The 20,031-nt window shown below is 40.2% G+C and overlaps 1 protein-coding gene across 1 annotated transcript in view; it reads left to right on the top strand.

The window, feature by feature from the left end:
* ANO2 (anoctamin 2) overlaps positions 1-6,192 on the top strand; it is a 193,628-nt gene extending 187,436 nt beyond the window's left edge. The window contains exons 24-25 of the mRNA XM_032995065.2: positions 2,888-2,993; positions 4,561-6,192. Coding sequence (XP_032850956.2) covers positions 2,888-2,993; positions 4,561-4,842 — 388 coding nt within the window. The 3' untranslated portion in view covers positions 4,843-6,192. The remainder of the gene's footprint in view (positions 1-2,887; positions 2,994-4,560) is intronic.
* Positions 6,193-20,031: the final 13,839 nt, after the last annotated feature.

Below are 20,031 nucleotides of genomic sequence, written 5' to 3'. Positions count from 1 at the left end.
CTTTGAATTAATTAATTTTCTTAATGCCTTGGGATTCATCTCATCTATTCCCAGTGATCTGTGGTGGATTCTAACATTTTTCCCTGGACAATCCTTATATACTCCTGCACTGCTGAAGCACTACTTCCTAGTCATTCGGTCATGTTTTCTTCAATTTCATGTCAAAGACAGCCTGAAAAAAGAAATTAAACAGCTCAGCTTATTTAGACTGATTTGCGATTCCACCTACATACACATTTTGATTTTTTTCTACCAGTCTTACTTTTTCCCCATATAATATACTTGTGAATATACTAGCACATTTCTATTAGCTCTGGCTTCAGTTCAGTTTTGTCTGTCTTGCCTGGTCCTCTCCATCCATCCCCACCTCCTCGATATTTCTGTACTTTCAGTGTGCATTTTTATTTTTTCCCTCAGAACTTCTCTGTACTCTATTCTTAAACCACACTGACTACTTCATATTCTTGTCCTTTTTTCAGTGGAATTAAAGTTGTTATTTGTGAAACACAACAGTATTTGCAGCACCACTTGTTTGCTGTTCCTACCATACCTGCTGAATCAAATATTTTAAGAGTGAAGAACTGAAGAGGTGAAGGAAAAGATGGTCTTTAAAAAATAAACTACCTCTAGAATATAGTGGTTAGAAAAGTCCTGGGTTATTGCACTTTGAGGTCCCAGGTGCCATAGAATAATTAAGAAGGGAGGTGGGGAGGAGGCTCAGCTACCTTCTATATAGCTCTGACATCTCCCTTCACCATAAATCATTTGCTAGTATTCTGCTGAATGTAGATTCAGGCATCATAAGTAGTGTGATTTCCAGCTGAGCCAGGTGAAATTTCCACAGGGTTTGATGTCCTGAAACACTTAAATATTTTGTGAAGCTCGGAGTACATTAAATGGAAAACCCACCACAGTTGGTGACCCTTCCAGGGGAACCTGGGCTCTATTTCAAGACTGGGAATGATTTATAGTGCTAGGCAAAATCCACAAGAAGCTCAGTGGTTTTCCTTGGCTTTGATGTTCAAGCAGATTAAATTCAGGGGAACCGACTCTGGCCCCGCTGCGGTCCTCATACACAGATCTGAGCAACACGAAGGAGCCCACATTGTACAGAAAGGTGCCAGAGGAGGAATCTCATAGTGCAGGCGCAGCATGGGACCAAACAGAAATCCCATGTAAGACAGGATGGAGAGCTCGGCTGCTGTGCTCGTACCACTGAACGAAACAAATAATCCAAGGTCGAACACAGCCCAGATAGTGTTTCAATAAATGAATACAGCCCCTAGTTTAAAGTTTTCTCCTCCTCTTCCTCCTCCCTCTCCCCACTGTGGGTTGCACCTTTTGTCCTTTGTCTCGAGAAGGTGCAGCACAGAATTATGTTCAGCATTTCAGACTGGATTTCTTGGGGGGTGGGGGATATAGGGGGGCGGGGTTTGCAAATGTATTATTTAACATGCAAAACCATGTGGATGGAACCCAAAGGTAATTTTGGTAAGCGCACCTGCAAACTGAAGCTGACAGATTTTATATATGAACCTTCTCCATTATCCCCCAATGGAGGCTTTTCCAGTCTAATGAATCTTACTGTCAGGAAGGGTTTTGTGGTATTCAAAACAGATTTCCCTATCTTAATTTCATCCCATTACTCCTAGTCAAACACTGTGAACAGCACTAAATTATCCCTTTCAGTCCTAAGGGCACAATTTGTGAATGGTTATCATGTCCAACTGTGGCTGTTACTTACCAAAGTGGAGCAATACATGTGTTCTTCTTTAATCTTTCCTGCTGAGTCAGTCTCCTCAGCCCCTGGATTGTTTTGCTGAACTGCCTTCAATTTGTTGCTATTTTTTAATTTTGCTTTTTTCTGCCCCCCCCCCCCCCCCTTTTTTTTTTCCCCTCTGAAATCCCCACTGCTGAATGGCTGAATGCAGCATTCCAGGTGTGGCTTTACCTGAGCTGTTCAGAGAAGGGCTAATACCCCGCAGCACCATCGTGCCTTTTGTTTATACATCTACAAGTTATTCTGTCCTGCTGCCATATTTCAAACTTGTGCTAACTTGCTGGCCATCGTAAGCTCCAGGCTATTTTCATTGCATTTTCTTTCAAACTCCATCCTTTCAAAGATTCTTCAATTGTTTTATTTGTAATTATTTTCCATTTCCCCAGATTATTCTCATAGTGTTTCCTGCCTGTATTTCTTATTGCTTTCTGTGTTTCCTGCTATTTGCAAAACTTCCCAATTTAGGAGCATCTGTGACTTTTATTAGCCTGTTTTTTACTTCTAAATGATTGATGATAAAACTAAAAGCATCAGTCTTTACACCAAACCACTAAGGCTCTGTTTTATCCTGTCTAAGGCTAGACAGTTAATTTAGGAAGTGCCTTTCCCACGGCTCCCCCTGCCGTTAATGCAAAGACAGGTACCACCAAAGTGTGAGTTAGATTTTACATGAGCTGAATTATTCCCTAAATTAATCAAGGTTTAGGTGAGCTGAATGCAGGCTTGTCTCCTTTAGTCTGAAAATGCCTTTTTTGCTTTAATTTCAACCCTTTGTTCCCTGTATAGTGATATCAATTTAACATTAACAAAACAAAACAAAACAAAAAAAAGGACGTTTGTAAATCCTGGAAAATCTGGAAATTTCCAAACTTACAACAGTGTTCTGATTTTCATTACAACTGTGAAAACCAGAATAAGCTTGCTAAACTCAGTGGAGATAGTCCAGCTCTAATTCTGGAGTTGTATTTCACAGTCAGTGTTGAAGTAGGAACATCTGGAGGATTTGATTCTTTAGGTTTTGTGATTGGAAAATCATGTTAATCAAAGCAATTGGTGCAGAATGAGATTGCTGGAAGTGTGTGACAACTGAGCTGTCTCCATCAACAGGTTCAAAGACTACAGAGAACCACCTTGGTCCCAAAATCAGTATGAGTTTTCTAAACAATACTGGGCCGTCTTAGCTGCTCGCTTGGCTTTTGTTATTCTGTTTCAGGTAAGTCTGTTGAGTTTCTGCAATTTCAGTCACAGAAATATCATAATAAATGGATTGAAATCCATGTGCCAAAGAAGCCCATGTCCTGTAGAGCTTCTCTGTTTGCAGTTACCTATCCTGATGCGCTTGCACCCAGCCTGCTGAGGTGTCAGCGGCTTGCAGCACAGGTTCTCCCTTCAGAGCAATGTGGTACCCTCCCTCAGCAGACTTTCCTCTCCCTTTCTGGAAGGGAAGCCCCACAGCCTGCGCTAGCCCCTGGCACTAGCAGTGATCCCCAAAACACCCCAGGCTCTTGAATGTTACAGTTAAGTGGGCTCTCTCAGCTTCTATACTCTCAGGGCACCACTTGTAAAAAGCACATAAATACTATGTAGGTTTGTTAAATACTGTTCTTTACCCAAAGGAAGAAATAAACAGAAGGAATAAATCCTCCAAGGTATTTTGCTACTTTCCACCAGGAAATGGAGTAAATTCTCCCCAGTATGGAGATTTCATTGGCAAGGGGTTTGCTATCATGACTTGCCTTCCAAAGGTCACAAGCCTTCTGCTCTCCTTCCATGATCTGGGGTCCCTCTGCAGTCAGATTGGGCCCACCCCTCATATTGAAATCTGCCTCTTTTCTCCTCACCTGCCAAATAGTCCTAAGTGTGAACGTGACTTTCACCTGATTTATATTGCCTTCTTCTGCTTCTTTTCTCTAACTTCAGTAATTTTCCACCACTGGCTGAAAAACATTTGAAACCAACTGGTTATGCTGGGATTCAGAGTTCTGCCAGAGTACATTCCCTGGTTAATTAGCTCCATTGTCTCAGAAGGGGATGGAGGGGTCATGCTGGTAGCCTTGTCAGCAAACATTCGCACACATTTTGAGGCATTACACAATACAGTAGTTTTCAAAGCATTATCATGATAATATAAGCCCCAAAGCATAATTTATCTATGAATTTCACAAACATGCAAAATTTTTGGCCTGATCTACTTCCTGCCTCTGTGGTATGAGCATCACCTGTAATGACATTGACACTTAAGGCTCAGGGTTGTGGTTTGCACACTGCGGTAGTGTAAGAATATTCTGCTTGTCAGCAGACAGAAGGATTTGAGAACACAACGACCATTAAAGTTGTCTGCTGTCTGCTCAGGACACATTGGAAACACATGGGTATGATCATGTTGGAGGAAGCTTTCACTGACGTTGCCCTCGTAGTAATGGATTCTGAACTCAGTCTCAATGAATTTGATGTTCAGATCTGAGCATCTTTGGATGCCTTTAAAGAATACGGCTGTTTTAGCTACTTAGGCTGTGAATCATTTGATGAATCCAAGTCCTTTCCCATCTCAAACCCAACCGAAGCATGTGTTTAATTCAGCCTCTCCACTGAGGGGAAGTTGTGCACAAACATGAGCTGTTTCTTGAACTGAGGCCTTAGTCGACTGCTTAATATGACACACCGTCAGCAAAAATGTGTTTGATACCCGCCTCATAGCTATAGCAAAGATTTTCTTTCACTCTGGTGTGAGTATTTGGGATTTTTTTGTACTTGCTTCACATCTGTTGCTGTGTTTGCAGAATTTGGTGATGTTCCTCAGTGTTCTGGTCGATTGGATGATTCCTGACATCCCCAAGGACATCAGTGAACAGATCAAAAGGGAGAAGATTGTTCTTGTTGACTTCTTCTTGAAAGAAGAGCATGAAAAACGGAAGCTGATCGAAAGCTTTATTGCACGCGACAAGCAGAAAGACAAAAGTGGGACCAAAGGCGAAAGGATCCGGGCTGCCAGCTTCTGTCAGTTTAACCGAAGCCAGAAAGGCAGCTTTTCCTCCTTTAGCTCACAGCACACAGAAGTGTGACTCCCTCGGGAAGGGTAACTCACTATGCTTACCTCTGCAATACCTGCTTACTCTATGACGTGATTCTGAACCTGAAGCAAGGGAGGGAGAGATGGTCAAGGAAGAGACAGGGAACAAAAAGGGGGCTTTTTTTGCTTCCTTAGAAATTCCGTGTGCAAGGGTCTCTGTTACATTTTATATGCTATCTGGGCTGCAGCGTTTTCAGACTTTATCAGTGTAAGATAAGGGCGATATTGTGGCTGTAGCTGGTCCTTGTGGAGATTCATGTGCATTTGGTAGGCACGCAGGAATTCTCCTCACTCACGCATCCCTCCTCCTGCAGGCACCCTGTAGGGCACGGGGAACAGAAGGGATGCTCCTGCTCTAGCACCCATCTTTTGGCAGATCTGCCCGACCGTGGCGAAGTGCGAAGTGCACGCAACGCGTGGTTTTAGAGACGTGGAGCCTCCAGGAGTCATTGTGCCTTCCTACCGCACACTGCCACTTGGTGCTGTCTCTGTAGAGCATGCAGGGATGTTGTCAAGGGCACGGAGCTGTGGGAACAGAAGGAATGAAAATCACTGAGCACTTTCATCTACAGATGCGGTTGTGTTTTGCTTAGCAGGAGCTCGAATGCATGTGCTAATGAGCCGAGAGGCCACAACAAATGCATCAGAATGAAGTAAAGCTGCTAGAACCAGGGAAGCTCATTGTTATTCATTGTCCTGAACAACAACAACCAAAAAAAAAAAAAAAAAAAAAAGAAAAAAGCAACCACCCTGCATGTTTGATTATCCTCTCACTTAGACTGGGAATTCAGCCAGTATCAAGAGGAATCGCACCACTAAACCAAAACCAGTGCGAAGACGAGGGTTGAGAATGGAATCAAGCCCTGTAAATCATGTGGCATTTTCATGTACATTTTGCGTAAAGTAACAAAAGTTGCTGCTGTTGTGCATTTACTATAAAGTAAAATATTTTGCAGAACTGCATTTATTGGAAGATAAACATATTCACTAACTTTCATCCACAAGCATTTAATGAATAACATAATTCTGTTATGAATGAAAATAAAACTTTCTTAATAAGTCTGTTTCTTTTACTGTAGATTGTCTCCAGCCCAACTTGAAATTCAGAAACTGGATAAAAGATTTTCTTCTCATTTTGTCTTCCCAACAATGCTTCCCAAACCATCAAAAACACAAAGCAAAAGAAGTACCTCAGTTTCAGGCATTGTAAACAATATTTTTGGTCTTCAACATTATAGTGGTATTTTATACATTCCCGAAGCCTAAGAACTGTATTGTTCTCTTGGAAATATTTTTTTCTATGAGAACTTTTGGTAATTTAATGAGAGATGTGGAAATAATTGTGGTGTTTTTTTTTTTTTATTTTTTTTTTTTATCCAGTGCCTAAATTAAAGAAAATTAAAACAGGAGAACTCTTTCAGGGTGGCTTGAAATTAAAGGCTTAATTTTGGAGTTTCATTTTTAAAATTTCATTTAGGTTTATTTATCCCTTCTATATAACAGATCAAATTTGAAATGATAATGTCAACTTGAATAAAATTGCGAATGTTCAGCTTTGATAAAAAAAAAGTTTGACCTTTCCAAATGTTTTTTTTTTTTTTGTTGTTTTTCCCCTGTCAAAACTAATTTGCTGTGTTTTAAATGAAATCAGAGAGTTCTTCCCCCTTCTGAAATTGCTGTTTGTGTTTTTTTTTTTTTTTTGAATTAATAACAATTTGCTAGGCATATTGCCCACATCTCAGTTTGACTATGTATGCTTAAGACTACACATACCGCTTGTAAATGTGAAAAACAATGTGTAGAATTACAATATTTCTCCCCTCTTTATATCAGCATTATCTAAAACAAGCTATTTGAAGAGCTCCTGACACAATGTACTGTGTATAAACTATTGACTGTGTATACACTTGGTGTTTCTAATTTACCGAGATAGGAAAACGATAGGAAAGTTGTCTTCTTCATAAATACAATTTAAGCTTTTTCTTAGTATAAATCCCCCCCAGTCACCTGCAGTCACATGATATACGTGTTTGTTGGGCCTGCAAGTCTTGTAATCGCATCTTGGGGAGCCTCAGATGATGTCATTTGTATGACCAAAACACAGCTATTAAAATTCAGGCAGGTTCCCCCTGCAGTCACCAGAGAGAGAAAGGCACCAGCAGCCAGCTCCGCACCCCGTCTCGACACTGCTGGCTGGGGTGGGCAGGGGCACAGCCCCGGAGGGTGCCAGCCCCCTCCCCTGCAGTGCAGTGGCAGCCCCGGGTAGATGATGCTCTCGGGCTTTGGGTTGCAGAAGACGAGCACCTAACTTCCCAAGTCAGGGTGCTCAAGATGTTTATATCACTGGAAAGATTAGTGACTACTAGATTCCCAAGTCTTATTTTGTTTCATTTGAATTTTGCTAGGTGCTTGAATGAATATATTTTTTAAAATTTGGCTCCCTGCTTGAAATCTGGGGCAGGACAGAGAATAAACCTTGGTTTCTCCCCTCTAAGATTAACATTTAAATGAAGGCACTGTTTCTCCTCAAAAATAGATTGTCTCATTTTACTTTCAAAAGACCAACAAGCCCTGTTAGGGATTCTATGGTCTAATTTATTAAGACAGTCAGTATTAATGACATCTATTCCCTCATTTACACTAGAGGGTATTCTGGTGGTGGACTTGGGGGTTTCAACTGTGTTTGCTGTTTACAACTCTAGCTGAATAAACTACAATCCATTTTCTTCACTCTAAAATGCCTCTGATGGGGAGAAATGATATGTTTCCAAACAGTAGAAACATCAGTCTTGCCAGACCTTTAGAATATCATAATGCTCCCTTTCTTTTTCCAAGTATGTGGGAGCGCATGCACAAGTGGGATTAGAAAGAAGCTTACAGGTTGCATGGTGCCCTCTTTTCCAGTGGCTTGTTTGGTGAAGGATATTCAGAGTTAAGGCTCTTCTTAAAATAGAACCATTTTTCTGCACCCTCCCTCTACCCAGGAAATACGCTCTTGTCGTTTTAAAAACTGTGAGTCACTCAAAAATAGTTAGAAAAACGCAATCCCAAAGTCGAATGCATTAGGCTGATGTTACACAGAATTTCCATAACAAGCAACTGAAATGCTTGCTATGGTCCAAAAACGATAATGTGTTTCTAGATTTCCTAGCAAAAGGAACTAGAGAAGCCGGCAGACGTACACTGATGCTGCAAAAGTTCTCTTGAGGTTTATATATTTCACCCAAACAAGTCTGGGAAAGCGGCATAGCAGCAATCAAGGCTGACGTCCAGATGGGATCTACCATGATATCACAAACAGGACAGACAGCTCAATTATCTTTATCTGTGATATGGTTTCTATTTTTCTCTTAAACTTGAGAGTTTCATTCACTGAGAATTCCTGCATGTTTGGTACTTCATTCAGGTGCAGTCCCTGAGGATTGCATCCTTTGTTACATTTCTATGGCAACCTCTGGATTCTCCTGACACTGCTTCCCATCGGCTTCTGTAATTGTAGATCACTGATTGGGCATTCATTCACTCCCAGTTTCTAACTTATCTCTTTTGGACAAAGCAAGACTTTATCTGATCCCTTTTTATCATCATGATACTCGTAAGTCTACCCACAAAGCCCCCCTCTTACCATAACTTGTGCCTCAGAAGCAGAGAAAGACTGTTTCAAGAGACATGCATGGAAAGTTCTCTCTTGGGAAGAAGAGAACGGGGATGCCTGTAGAAGCACAAAGGTAATAAAACCTGTGAGCTATTGTCACTCCTTGCTTTAGCAATGAAAATGAACTAAAATCTCTGCAAAAGAAAGGAAAAAAGTAAGCAGAGAAGAAATTGCATAAATGTTGATGCACATTTGGTTCAGAATTTCATAGCCCTTTGGACTCTTAAAACTATAAAGTAAGTGAAACTCCCATTTAAAACAAACAAGAAAACAGATGAAAACCCACATGCCTTTGTGTAGCTAATACCACACTGAGTACTACATGTAGCCACAAACCACCAAATCCACACTCTAAGCTTCATGTGGAGTCACATTAATCAGAATGTACGTAATTGTACATCTAATCAGAACAGTGCGAAGAGGAAGTAACGAAAGGGAGGAATCGGGCTTGTATAAAGCCTTAACGCAGATATAATTGGATGTGATGCTGCAATTATCAAGCAGTGTAAGGTGTGTCCCCCTCTCCGTGGCCAGCAGAAACTCATGGCGACTGAAAGAATTTGCCGCTTCATTTTCCACAGCTTCTCCTTTGGACTATTGGTGCAGGGTAATTTCAAACAGCTTTCAGAAGTTATTCGAGAGGACTTGACTCAGATTGAAGGGGCTCCCTGCTCCCAAGTCATGCTATGTTTAAATGCCATCAGTTACAGAATCCATCCAATCCACACAGCCAGATGAACCCTTCCACGGTGGTCACCTAGGTTTGAAGAGGGTTTTCAGGAACAGAGTGAAGCTGTAGGAATGTTAGGCCTTTCTACTATGTCTCCTTCATACAGATTTGCCCATTTTTTAAAAACCATCAGCACTAGATGCTTTTTTTTGTGATGGGTATCATTGGCTTTTCAGTCCTCAGTATTCTCAGTAGGTAGAAAATACCACGATCTAGACCTCTTCTGCAATTTGACCTTTCATGACACTCAGAACTAATGAAATGTAGCCCAGGAAGAAAAGGGTAGCCTATGAGGAAGTATGTCTGTTAAATTACTGCTTGGAAATATCCAACTCAACATGCACAATATTTACCACTGTTAGCAATAAACTCTTCTGACTACAATAATATAACATCTGTTGCTGTTATGCAGTCTCACCCTTTAATTAGGCACAGATGGTCTTCCTATTCCCCGTCTGGTCTAATTCTTTTGCTTTTGAGAAGAAAATATAAACCAAATTTGTTTGTGACTTATTCTTGTAGGCAAATCCCTCCACACCATATACTAGTTAAGACATCTCATGTGTCCAGTAACACAAGATTTTCAGATAATACTAGTAGAAAGTGCCTTTATTGCACTTAGAGGTAAGGAGAGAGGAGGAGGAAGTACACCTGAACTCCCAGTTCATACCCAGTAAAGGACACTGGTACATGGTTCATCTGAAAATCCCACAGACAATAGAAGTTGAAGAGTACTTTTAGCAAGAAAATGAGTATAGGTTCTGTATGCCTTATGTACAAACTTTTCAAGGAAGGTTCTGCTTTAGTTGTTTTCTAAATCTGCTTCAACCCTTCCTAAATCCCTTTGTACTACCAAAACTCTGAATATCGCCTACAGTTCCCCTCCTTTACCCATCATCTGCAAATGTACTCAATTATTAATTGATTATTAAATTATTAATCACAGCATTAATTAACAGGCTTCCTTACTGCTTCTTTCACACTGTCAATGGAATTGTTAAAATTAATCAGATTCTGTAATAACTCCTGAGACATCTCGATAATACACTTTATTCATACATAATGATCTAATGAAACCTTTTTATTTACATTTATTTTCAGTCTGTCGGCACAATCCTGCAGCATTACTTTTCCTGATTCTTAAGAAAGTCACTAACAGTTACTCTTCTACTCATACATACAGCATTTTCTAAGCTATTCCCGCTGATATCCTAGTTCTACAGATACATTTTTAATGAGCAAAATGATTACTATCACAGGATTATATCATGTCTGTCTCTAATGTGGCCACCTGAGACAAAATCCCCAGGTTCTAAGCTCTCTGGAATCAGTGGAGGTCTTTCTTTTAGCTTCAGTATCCCCACATTCACATCTGTGAAAAACTACATCCACAGCAAACTCTTGCCATGGTCTTCGATGACTCCCACTATAGCAATGCTATGGAAAATGTAGGCAGTCAGCAGCATGAGATTTTACACTGCCTTTTGCTGAGATGGCATTACTCTTCAAAACTGACTAATAATTTTGTCTACATACATACTGATGTCTTGGGCTGGCTTTAGTAAACTTGATTTTCAGAACAGTTCCCACCCTGTGCTGCCATGTGGCATGGATTTAAGGCAGACACAACTATGATTCACTTTTGAAAACTATGATCATTGAATTTAAATATATAAAGATTTAAAAGAATTATTTTATCACTGGTATTCTGATGAAAGAGGAGGTAGGACATGATGTAGGTAAGAATGTAGGAATATTGATCCATAATCTAATTAAATCTATGTAGTTTGTGTAAGATACACAACTTCTGGTAACAGGGTGCCTGTTATCCCGTGCCATAGTGTTAGATTTCACTAAATTCAGGGAGAATAAACAGGGAAATGATGTGATCCATCAACTAGGAAAGGCTATTGCAGCCCTCTGTCTGAACCACACATTTTTGGGAAAGACTGTTCTAAGAATGACGGTTGTGTCTTTAAAACTGGAAAGAAGTTAGTCAGGGAGGTGGTATAGCAGGAGCAGGAGAACAGCCCCATGAAGCTATGAGAAGAACACTGTTCTTCTTCAAATAAAGGTCTCTGCGTGCTGTTTGTTGGTAAGACACATGCATTTCAGAACTTACCAATTTTGTATTCCAATCAATAGCCTCATCCTTTTCTGGAGCTCCAATGACTATAATAGGATCAGACTCACTAGTGCTAGTGTTTCTAAACTGTACTGCATAAAATGTCTTGATCCATTCAGTATAAACTGCTATTCTTTCATTGACTATTAATACTAATTCTAGATGAGCCTTGACAAAAATACTGATATTTCACAAGTTTTAACAGTTATACTTGAAATTCATAGATAGGGGAACAAGCTGTTCTCTCCTTAAAGGCAAATTACATGAAGAAATCACATCCCTACCTGAATCTGATCCACAAGCTGACGTCTGTTTCTTGAGTGATTCCTGACTACCCTGATGAATTTTATGCATAAAAGACAGCAGAAATTCAAGACAAAAACTGTGGAGGTTTTAACTGCACGAGTACAGACAGAACTTCTAGCATTTTCTACCTAGCACTTAAACAGAAAGTTAGCCCCATCCTAATGAGCCAATTCTTCACAGGATTTTTCTCCAAAAATTTTCCAGTAGCCACTTCTTTAAATAAGGGACAAACATGTGTGACAATACCTTGAATTTTACAGGGACAGTGTAAACTTTCCTCTGGCATCTAGTGTTTTAAATTCTTCATCACCTGTTCTGAAGCTTTTTTAAATTACTATTATTATTAAAAAGACAGTTACATATGACTGATACAATTCAAATCTCAGCTAATTCCACAAAACATTCTTCTGTTGATGCTGGGAGAGGGATTTTATTCCTTGTTGTTTTGGTGCATCTAATCTTTTGAGAAACAACAACATATTTTCATAAGAGTTTGAAAACACTGAAGGCCAATAAGAATGTGAACCTATGAGGACATTTGGATCTAGAAGAGTATTCTTACCATCAGGGCTCTGAGTAAGAGCCGCAAAAAGAGGGAGATTTAGTTTACAAAATGTGCACTTAATTATAAAACTAAAATAAATCATCTGTAAAGACTGGATTAAGAGGTTTCCTTTTTTTTTTTTTTTTTTTTTTTTTTTTTAATAACAAGAATAAATAAATATACTCTTGTTATTTGTTCATTCAAATGCCATGTAAAACTGGTTCCAGTAGATGGAGCAAGAAAGCAGAGGGAAAACAATGCCACATACCTATGGTACTCAAAGGAGGTGGACATGTTCATGAGGCAGGACATGAAATGCACACACATTCATAAAATAAGCCTCAAACCATTAGAGCAGAAAGCACTTCAAAAGCTACTCCATAGATTCAAGTTCAGTCAGAAATACTTTTCACTTAACTGACACTGACAAGAGTTTTTCCTTGGAATTGGCTTAGTAGATGAAGAAAAATAACCACTTGGGATTTTCTCCAAAGCCAAGAAAATAGATTAATTATAACTGGCTTGTTATTCTCTTGGATTTAGTGGAGATTAGGACAGCTTAATCCTTGAACAAAGGATAATGCTATGAAGAAGTATTAAATGAGACAAGCTTTACATATCCCATATGATCTTCAGCCTCTTATTTTCCACTGCCTCTCTCTTCTGACCCTATATACGCTGTATGTCACCTTGTTTACAAACGGGTTGTGCATCACAGCGAGCATCATGTGCTGCAGGAAACATGGCTGGAGGCCCCGCACGGGCACGAACCAGGTGAGCCACAGCTCTTGGGACACACTGCAGCACCTCAGGAGACAAAATAACACCAAGCTCTTAATTTGGGATGAGATGACAGTTCTTTCTTTTTTTATTTTCCCTTCCCCCCACAAGTTAACATCTTTTAGGAAAAAAAAAAAAAAAAAATCAACACTTGTTCTGGATGAAAATGAACAAGAAGAGCTCTCACTCAAATTAGTGATTTTTTTTTTTTTTTAGCTGGACCTATTTATCACAGAAGCCTCCGGCAGCCGGCCAGCAACATCCGCGAGGCCTGTGTCCCATCACCAGCCCAGGAAGTCTGTGACACCCAGCTTAAGGGAAAGAGGAACATCTGTGAGTGCAGCTCCTTACCCTGCTGACAGTGAGGAGGAGGGTCTCCTTCCTCTTCCAGGCTCGGAGAAAGTCATCCCCTCTTCTTCTTGCTTCTTCCCTAACTTCTAAAGCAGACTCAGCCCTACATAATCATTTCCAAGCCCTATGTGGTCATCCCCACCAGCAGGTATTTTCCAAACAATTCCCACAGAAGTCTTTTGACAGCAATGGTCAGCTTGGCCTCATATTCTAGCTCCATCTCTCTGCAGTTTCCCAAGTTTATTTGCCAAAATTTAACTGAACAAGCTATTATGAAAACTACATAATAAATTGTGGCTATTTTCCTTAAAAAAATTATGTAGGAATAAAAAACCCCAACACAATCCAGGAAGAAAAATGTTGGGAAGATGCTAAACTCCTTTAAAACTACCTCCTTTTTAAAAGACTCTTGGAGACTTTTTGCCTGCCCATGCTTGTCAGATGGGAGGACCTGAATGGAAAGAGGTGCTGGTGCTGGTGCTTGGCTGCCTCGAAGCCGTGGCGGGCCAGGCTGCTCCCGTCGATTCAGGTGGGGTATGCATGTAGTGGAAATGTGGCTCCTGTGCCGGGGCTTCCATCCCAGGGTCAGCAGCAAACCCATGAAGGTGTCAGAGGTGCTGTGGGGAGCCTTTTGTCATCTTTCAGTGACTTCTGGGGCTCTCGAAGCTTCAGGATACTCAGCTGTGATTTGTGACCGTATAGACACGTTGATGTATGAACACTTGAAGCCAGGCTTGCATCAGCTCCAGCATAGGAGGGTCTGTGCCTGTAGTGCCTTATAGAGAGTACACGTTCTTTCTGATCCAGGGGTCCCCTGCAAGTTTGTATGGTTTCTTATTTTCTCTTCCTTTTATATAAAAAAAAAAAAAGTCAGCTTATCTACAAACTTCTTCCCCTTCATCAGGTTCAAAACCCTGGGAAAAGGCAGTGACTCCGTTGTCTCCTACAAAACAACCTTTTACGCAGGTGTGCCCTTGAGGTGTGATGTGGTCCTCCAGCATGTACCTGTCATGAGCACAGAGGCGAGAGGTCTGTTCTCCACTCCGGCTGCGTCTGGAGCAGGGCGTACAAGAAGGTCAGTGGAAAGGTACAGGGATGTCCCCACATACCAGCCCACGCTCCAGGTGCATATGCAGGTATGCACCCATATGTATTCATATATCGCAGGGGCAACGTGGGGATTGTGAACACCTGATAGGAAGAAGGAAACAGAGCTCTCCTCTCCATGCTCTTTCCCTCCCCCTTTCCCTTTGGGAGAAGAAGACATCTGAGTAACAAGAGCCAGAGTATCAGGGAGGGAGAGCCAGGGAGAGAGGAGACTGTGCTCAGACAGCATTTTACAGCTGTTGGCTGCCACTGCAAGGACAAACAACTGCAGGGAGACCTTCCCAATCTGTACAGGACCATGCCTTCTGTCTGAGACCAAGAAAGGAAAACAGCGAGCAAGAGATTTGATTGAAGAACAGAGAGGTGTCTGACACTATTAATTAGTCTATATTTATAAAAAGTCTATGTCTGGACATAAACATTTTTCATTCCAACTTGTCGCATAGTTACCCATGTCGGTCATTTGGGCATCACTGTCTTGCAGAGAACTGATGGAACATCTTAAAGAAGCACAAGGGGAAAGCTACTGAACAAGAATACTGCTCTGAACGTCTGTAAATAATTTAAAATTAATACTAACTTGGAAAAAAAAAAAAGTGTTCTGCTTGTAGATGCTTTGTGATAGGAAAGGGTGGGATTTGTTAAATAAATAATTCTTTTTGAGTTAGTCACCAGGTCTAATTAAGAGATACCAAAGGGACAAAGAATCAGAAGAGCCAGTTTAAAGGAATATCTAGCTAAAACATAAGATAAAAGTAGTATTAGAGAATATAAAAATAAACAGTGTGTGTGAATGTTTTTCTTGGGATGAGCCAAGGGAAATATTTTCCTGGGGTTTGGCCCATACAGCGTGTAACAGATGAAACCAATCTGGTTGCTCGTTTGAATGAATTACACAATTAGTGGATAAAAGGAGATATAGTTGATGCTAATGCAAAGTCTGAATGTCATTTGAGCAGTAAAGCCTAATGTTTGGGGCCCACCTTATCTTACAATTACCTTTCTTTGTTGCAGGTGTAACACCTTTGACTCCAAGGGGCTCACACCTGATTTCACCTGTTTGAAAGAGGAAAAGGCTATTTGATTCCTAGCAAAAATTTTAGATGTTTCAGCTCTACAGACAAGACTGCATTTGCTGGAGGATTTTTCTCTTTGTTTTAAAGAGAGATGCAATTAACATCTCTAATCTGATCCTGAGGAAATCTATTAGTCACAGTTTTGCTCTTCAAGCCATCCAGGCAGTCCAGTAGATCCTCTGCCCTTATGATGTTGCTAACAAGGTTTGCCTGAAGCCTGATGGGTTTCATTCCAACAGCTAGTAAATGGCTTAAAACGTGCATATGCTGAAGGCAACGCATGGTTTCTCAGTACAGCATCATGGATATGAAGACCAGACACCCCTCTTTAGTGACCACCTGTTCTCCTCTCTCAGACACTGGCATAAATCAGCCGCATAAACAAAGCAGAGGTGAGAAGAGACTCTCACTCAAAAATCCGATAAGAAAATCCAGATCCCATGCTCTCTGTCACTGCTAAGACACACTCTCCATCTGTTCCTGCTCCCTTTCTGTGTAAACCTGGGATAACTTCAGTTAATTTTGAAGAATGACTCCAGCTCTATAAATGAGATAAAGCAAAACACAAAGTGAAGGTGATATATAAGTGTGCAAAATGACTGTGTGGCACTTTGTAAACATTAAATGCAGAGCAGGCCACAGTACAACATCGTGCCCTATTAAAATAAAAAATTTACTTCTATGCACAGTACAGTTTGCTGCTAACTGTAAATCTGTACTGTTATGGAATTTCCTAACGCTACTGTTCAGGAAGGATGATTTTTTTAGTATGTGCTTGTGTGTATCCATGGTTTGTGTGATTCCCAGACACAAAGCTACATGAAGCTGGGAGGAGTTTTGGGAGCCTATACCAGCAACACATGAACAAAAGGTGTTATAGCAACACTGAAATGATCAAAAAAGCCATGCATTTCAAGTTCATAAAATTAAAAATTTACTGTTAAATATAAAAGAAATCCATGAATGCTAATTAAAATAACGCAGTTAAAACATCATCAGAAACTTAGCTCTACTGGAGAAAAAGTATCTGTAAGACATACTGCATTTTAAGACAAGTTCTCTTAATGTGAACACTGAAATGTATTAATGATAATCATATGATTATTGCATAAAACTATAACTGCACAAACTTGCACATTCTCAAAAAAATCATTCCATACTTAAAATAAGAGTGAGAACAGATCTCCTGCTGTGCCTTAACTCAGTCATCCATCCAGCTATGAGAGTAATGGACTGCACTTTAACAGTCTGTGTATAGAGACAGAGGAAGGAATTGGGTCTTGCAACTGAAGGTGAAGCTTAAACAATAAAATAGGAATAGAAATGATCGTTTTCTTTCTGCCTCTGCCCAGAGAGACAAGGCTCAAAAGGATATTTTGTCTCCAATGCTTCCTAGCTGAGGCAGAAACAGAGCTATCCCACATCACTGAGAGGATGAAAGCACAAAAAGGCACAGAATATTTTATTTCCTTCCCCTCTGCACATCTGCCTGGTGTTATCTCCAGAATCTTGGTGTCAGTGCATCTGAGAAAAGGAGTTGGAGAGTACTGTCTGCACCAGCAGAACTGGACATTTGCAGGTCCAGCTGGTGTTGCCAGGGGTGTTGTTCGTGGGTGGCACTTTGGGGACAGCACTGCTTGTTGAATGGGTTCTTTCCGAGAGAGGCCTAACCTCTACATAAAAGCAAGTCCAATATCTGATTGTTGATATTGCCTTTGCTGTGAGCATGACAGTATTGTCCTATCTTAGGAAATGACTTTTGAGAGCAAATGGCAATGTTATTTTTCCCTCCTCTCTACTCCTCTTAACATAGTCTTAGAGGACTTAGCTTTATTTCTCAAGCTACCATTTCTAGACATGTACATTAGGTATACTTTAATACTCTGATGTTCTTGACAGAAAGTGTAGTGTAAGTCAGATCCTTAACCTGGGGCAACTGAAAGAAGTCTGTTGATGTAAATGCGAGTAAGGAGATTTAAACCAAATTGCTCTCTTTATCTCAGATCCCTTTGGTTTGACTTGTTTCTGTTCCCCCCCTCTATTTCTTCCCCTCTCAAAAAAAATAAATACAAATTGTCAGAGAAATGTAAGAGGTGGATTGTTTTCTTCTCTGCCTTAGAATTTTCTCTGTAAAATGTTACATATCCCACAAAAAATGATTCAGAAATGGGGCTTAGTGTTATAGCAAGGGGCGGAAGTGTTATTCCACCCAGCCCTTGAGCTGGCTTGGGATCTTTCAATTTTAGCACAACTTGCTCTAAAAATTGGGACCAGCTCTCTCTTTGCCGTGTGTGGTACTACTTAAATGAATCTACACTCATCTTGAGGTGTAAAGGATACAGGCCTTTTAATCATGGCTAAATGCAAGGTAAATGTGTTACATTACATGGAAACTAGCTATGGACAAATGTCCAGTTGTGGTACATGAAAAAGGATGGGGTAGGTTATTTATTTGTTTATTACGTAACATATTTATCACATATATTTATTTATTACATATTATCACATATATTTATTTATTACATATCATATTTATCATGCATTTGAAACTTTTTATGTTCCTCTTACATTTCTCATTCCTGTCCTCTTTTGAAAGTTTCTCCCAGGATTTTAAGTAAATAGATAATAGAAACAGGTTAAGCCTTTTCACCGGTAGTATAAGCCTTTCTGCATCTGTCAATTAATTTGGAACATTATTTACAGCCAGAAGTGATACTATTGAAACAAAATGTAAGGAGACTGTGTGTCTGGATGCTGGAATATGACAGGTAGCTCACTTTCCGCCTTTTTATTTTTAAAAAAGTCTCTACTTTGACCACATGTCCATCCCATAAAATTCCAGTATAGTTAAATTCCCAGATATATGTGTATTGCCTCCATCATATGTTACTACTGATGTTCAGCACTGGTTATCCAAGCTTTCATCTCTTCATCTTTAAAACACTGCCATCTGTTGTTTCCAGACGGTTCAGTCTTCTGTTTATCCAAAACTTTGTTCCAGGCCATATGGAAAAAATATCTATTTTCAATTAACCACCGTATTTTCTTAAAATATACGAGAGTGATGAGAAAAAATAGGCATCACTTACGCATAGAAGTTCATGAAGGGGATGATAATTTATTATGAACTGTAGTTTCAAGATTTTGACTATGTGGTCATTCGGTACAGTCAGATACCACAAAAGCTGGCCTATTTTGCAATCATAAAGACATGTTTAAAGCATTTGAATGCTGTTATCATCTATAGACTTCATTGGTACTAGCATATTGATCTAGTCATGTCCACTGGAAACTTTTCTAGCTATCCCATTTTCAACATTTTTCTTATGTGGTCACAAATTTTTCATGTCTTGCTACAGGCTACATGTGATTTCTTATTGCAAATTAGAATCTGATTTACATAAGCTACTGATTAAACCATGCAAAACCCTTAGATGCTATATTAAGTTTGTGATGTTAGGAATATGTTAGAAAGTTGTAAGTATGGGGAGGTGTAGGGGGGCGTGACACTGCCTATGCCTACATAAGTAAGCAGTACAGACCATGGAAGCAGATTAGTAACGTGAAGCAGTGAGTGCTGTAGCCCAGACGTCCACCTTACATACATGTGAGAGGTGAGTTCCTTCAGACTACCCCCAGCCTGGTTCTCTGCACTGAATTCTATTAATGGCTGGAGCCTTTCAGGTGTAGTTCTGGATGCCTCTTCCAGGTTAGTTTCCTCCGAAAGTAATCGTGCTTGTGTGCTGTGAGACAATGTGGTGTGAACCAAAAGGCTGTGAGACAATGTGGTGTGAACCAAAAGGCTGTGAGACAATGTGGTGTGCACCAAAAGGCTGTGGGCAGAGACAATGAGGACACTGCCTTCAGCACAGAGCTGAAATCAAGGAGGTAAAATGAGTCAGGAGAGATATTAATCTGGGAATCCATTTCAATGAGATCAATTCCATCTTTTCTTTCCTGAATCTGAATTTCTGGTATAAATATTTTTCAATACTAAAAGTAAAGGAGATATCTTGCTTGGGCAGAAATAGATTTCTTCAGTACTAAAAAAAAAAAAAAAAAAAAAAAGAATGCTATTCTTAGAAACGGGCTATGTGTGTCATTCCCCAGTTCAAAGGAATATTAAAACGAGAAGTTGAGTTTCCACTCAAAGCCATCCTCTTTGATGCAGGATAAAGGCCTGCCCTTCCATCCTTCAAACAACTGCAAGATTTTCTCCTCCTGAGTTACAGTCTTGTCCTCCCAGCTGCCCACGAGCACCAGCCTCCCCCAGATACATGCAGATTATGGCTGTGTAAAGTGACCCAAGTTGAAACTAAGGAGGAAAACAGGTGCCAGGTGGCTAGAATATATGACAGTCACTGGTAAAATCAGAGCAGAGTTACAGTGATAAAGACATGTATAAAAATGGGGAACAGATGCATCAGGACCCAGGCAAAACACTCAGACAGAGCATGGCTTTGATTGTCCATTTGGATAAAAGAATACAGGCTTTGGCTCCTGGTTT

This window comes from Tyto alba, unplaced genomic scaffold (assembly GCF_018691265.1).
Source record: "Tyto alba isolate M040663 unplaced genomic scaffold, T.alba_DEE_v4.0 Super-Scaffold_21, whole genome shotgun sequence".
Lineage (NCBI taxonomy): Eukaryota > Metazoa > Chordata > Aves > Strigiformes > Tytonidae > Tyto > Tyto alba.
Note: the sequence above shows the minus strand (reverse complement) of the source record. Positions and strands in the feature narration are given on the sequence as shown.